General features: G+C 31.8%; 1 protein-coding gene across 1 annotated transcript; it reads left to right on the top strand.

The window, feature by feature from the left end:
* The first annotated feature begins 741 nt into the window (after window positions 1-741).
* Window positions 742-2,258, top strand: LOC133188898 (aspartate and glycine-rich protein-like). Its single transcript, XM_061324376.1, has 3 exons — window positions 742-778; window positions 1,647-1,730; window positions 1,931-2,258. The coding sequence occupies exons 2-3, from the start codon at window positions 1,673-1,675 to the stop codon at window positions 2,122-2,124; spliced, it is 252 nt and encodes an 83-aa protein (XP_061180360.1). The 5' UTR covers window positions 742-778; window positions 1,647-1,672; the 3' UTR covers window positions 2,125-2,258.
* The last annotated feature ends 1,782 nt before the right edge of the window (window positions 2,259-4,040 follow it).

Below are 4,040 nucleotides of genomic sequence, written 5' to 3'. Positions count from 1 at the left end.
AAACTAGTTTTAATATACCTCGAGGAGTTGAAAAAGAAGTAGAAATAGCGTATGCTTAATATTACCGATTTTTGAAAAAAATGAGATTTTAAATGTCTAAAAAGCTCATTGGACTTTTGAAGAACCCACATTAGATCTATACTATTTCTAGAATATGCTTTAAAACAGAAATACTACAATTACGTGATTGTCTTTGATATAAGGTGTCCTTCTTAGACCTTCATAAAATTCCAATAAATTACTAATTTTTCACATTAGGGAATTGAATTCCGTTAATGTTTTTCAATTTTTTCAATTAATTTTTATTTTTTATACCGATTCTCATGTGATTGACACTAAAATCAGACAGATTCTTTTTGACGAACATACACTTATATAAAGAGATATGCATGCACAAAGACAACTTGCTCATTTTTCACATTAAAAATTTAAAATATTTTGAATTGAAGCATTTTCTTTTCCTTATTAATCGACAATGTATTTGACCCTAAATTATACAATTAGATTTTTAATAGGGAATTTTACAATTACATAACGTGATTTGTTTGCACAATTACCTAAAAAAATATCTTAGGGTGGTTCAATATCTAAACTTTCATAATTCACATTTAGAAGAAAACTGTACTGATTGGATGCCTGTAATTAGGTACTGTCAATCTTTCTACAATTAGGAACTCCCCTCATTAGTTCACGCCCAGGCTCGTCTATAAAAATGCGTGAAAACGTAAATTTCGCCAGTTGGAAACAGCTGCCCATTGCTTGAAGATATATTTTCTTGGTAAGTCCATTTCCGTTATATTACTTTATAGTTCTAGCAATTACTACTACTGATTTTTTTCTTTTATTATACTATCAACGCTCCTCTTATGATGATGGTGATGATGATGGTGATGTTAATGATAATAAAATGCTCATTTATTGCCGTTGTTCGAGGTCAACATGCGTTTTGCCCAAGAACCAAACTGTTTTCCTGAGGCTGTGAGGGGTCGGCAAAACGCATTTTGCTCGAGAACACAGTTAATAAATATTTTGTTATTCCTCTCATTTTTTGAAATTTCATTTGACCGCACTGCGGTTTAAACTCGGTCAATTCTGTAAAGTTCTACATGTATTAAATACGAATGCAAATAGAATATAGCTGATCCCTCCCACAATTTGACACCAGTCCAGTATCTCATGGACAGGTCCAATATCTCCATTTATGATCTAACATCGATTTTTTTTTGGACGGCGCAATAAAAACATTGGAAATGTTAAACTTTATTTTGGTATAGATCTGTACAGGAAAAATTTTAAAGGTATAACAATAATAATAATTATTATTTTATAGCGTCATTCCCAGATATGATGTTATCTTGTTATCTGTTTAATAAAATTGCAGGAGATGCCCCTACAAAACAACGGCCCTAAGTTTAGGATTGTATGATATAATTGTACTTTCGAGCATATGCAAATGCAACAAACTCTCTCTCTCTCTCTCTCCCTCTCTCTCTCTCTCTCTCTCTCTGTCTCTCTCTCTCTCTCCTCATGATACATCAAAATATCAGTAAAAGCATACAAATAGAAGAAAGCTAATATAAATGTATATAATATATTAATTTGTTTATTTTTACTGCTTGTTTCACAGTTTCCATTGTATCTTTCAGTTTGAGAAGTCAATCTGGTCAACAAGATGAAGGGGTATTTCATTATTCTGCTAATCGCCTGCATGGTTCTTATGGCAGCCAGTAGTAAGTCTTTTATTCTTATTATTGAAACATATTTTTAAGTGTATCTACATGTAATATGGCTTACATTATGTTGTGGCCTTTCTTAATCTGCAGAAAAAAGTGTTTGATTTTAGTATCTCTTGACTATTATTCTTTAGTCTATAGCATTAGTTAACATTATAGCAATAAGATGTGTCAAGTAAAGACTTATAATCTTGCAGGTAGATCCAGTCCTAGTAATAAAGGAGGGGATGATGACAACGGCGACAGCAATAAGGGCAATGGAGATGATAATGGAAACAGCAATGGAAATGGTGGTGACGATGGTAGTGACAATGGTGGTGACGATGGTGGTGACGATGGAAGTAACAAGGCTAAGGCCCTGAACAACAAAGGAATCAACAAGGGTAGTTAAAGACAATAAAGAAAAGAACAAGAAAGAACAAAGCACAACGAGAATTTATACGTAATGAAAACTTAGACGATTGTATAATATTCTGTGACAATTACAGAGTAATTGGAAATAAATGAGTACTGACCTTTGCATAAGGTTTTTTTTTTTTTTTTTTTTTTTTTTTTTTTTTTTGAAAATAGACATTTGATGTACGTGTATCACATACGTACTTGAGCATAAATTCTTGGTGCCGCAATGCCACATTGAAGTTTTTTTTTATTGACTCCAATCCTTTGCGATTTCTGGAGTTTCATGGGAATTTTACTTGCAGTTTAGGCTAAAATTACTTGTATCTCCACTTTTGTTTGCTATATACAGTGGATAAAAATGCTTTTTCTTTAAGTTTATGACAATGTACCAAAAGTATTTAAAACATCCCACATTTCCTCATATTCAAATTGTAAGATACTTTTGCTATATATTCGAAAATAACATGTTTGTACACTGTTAAAATCTCTAAAAACATACATACACTTAAATGCAACTTAATCAACAGATATGTCTTTCACTAATTAACAATTTTCAATTGCCAATGAGTACACGATTAATTACAACTACAGGTTAGTAGGATAAGAAGAGTCTTGGGCCAAGAAAGCAACAGAATTGGAGATACCACTTAATTAGTCTTGTACTCATTAACATTTTCAACAAAAAATGTTAATCAGTGAAAGGCAGATAGATACAGTACGCGCATCGTTATTCTTTACAGGATACACGATACGATAGGATACACGCACGATACGATAGGATAAACGCACGATACGATAGGATACACGCACGATAGGACCGGATACACGCACGATAGGATAAACGCAAAACACGATAAACGCAAAACACGATAAACGCAAAATACGATAAACGCAAAACACGATAGACCTGATAAACGATCTTCACGATAGGATAAACGCAAAACCTGATAGGATTGTTTCAAAATGCGAAACGTATTTTGACAAGACGAATTGTTTCCTTTTTAGATACACTGTAGTATGATGATTTTAATTACTTACAAAGCCGCAAATCTAAATGCTTAAATATATTAAATGTTTTATGATTAAACATTTGAGGTAACTATGCTTTGTACAGGAAACATGTTTTGTTTTTGTTTTTTGTCAATAATGGTTCGTCACAAAATTCAAACTGTAATTATTTTAGGTAAATTGCACTCTTTGGTGGGAATTATGCGATTGCTTGTATAATAATTCAAATGTCGAAATTCCCTCGAATCGTTAAATTTGAATTTTAGTCGTTTAAAAACAGAGATTTAAATTTAATGATGGTGGCTCAAAAATTCCGTAGTCAATCGAAGTTTTAAAACCAGGTGCAATAATTCATGAAACGCTATAAATATATTCAGATTTTAACAAATGAAACCTTATAAATTTATTATCAAATATTGAGTATATATCCGGAAGAACTCTGTTATAAATGAAATATTTGGATTCAATATCTTCTGCTAGAAGTCTGTGATGTATCCAAAATCGCATTAATTTAAATTATCGGTATTTAATAATTCAAATCTTACGAAAATAATTTACTAGTCAGTTTTAAACACGTTACTTGCTGAAATATGCTAGTACTAGTTGCGTTGATACAGGCTGTGCACTGGACTGTGATTATATAATCTCTCCTCTATAAATATACATGTATATGTCACAAATATATAACCGGTACGAAAATTAATCATTTACATATTCCAAGTACACACATTGTATATGTATATATATGAAGATATGAAGAAGGATAACGGCCGAAAGAAATCAAATTTAACAAAATTAATAAACGTCACTAGATCATCTAGTATCCGAAAAGAATGTCGCATTTCCATTCTTTTGTATTTATTCTCTGGTATTTCCAATGTCATAGGCCTGTATAGGACC

This window comes from Saccostrea echinata, unplaced genomic scaffold, assembly GCF_033153115.1.
Source record: "Saccostrea echinata isolate AGI-Se365-2 ecotype Australia unplaced genomic scaffold, CSIRO_AGI_Sech_v1 ptg000016l, whole genome shotgun sequence".
NCBI classification, from domain to species: domain Eukaryota; kingdom Metazoa; phylum Mollusca; class Bivalvia; order Ostreida; family Ostreidae; genus Saccostrea; species Saccostrea echinata.
Note: the sequence above shows the minus strand (reverse complement) of the source record. Positions and strands in the feature narration are given on the sequence as shown.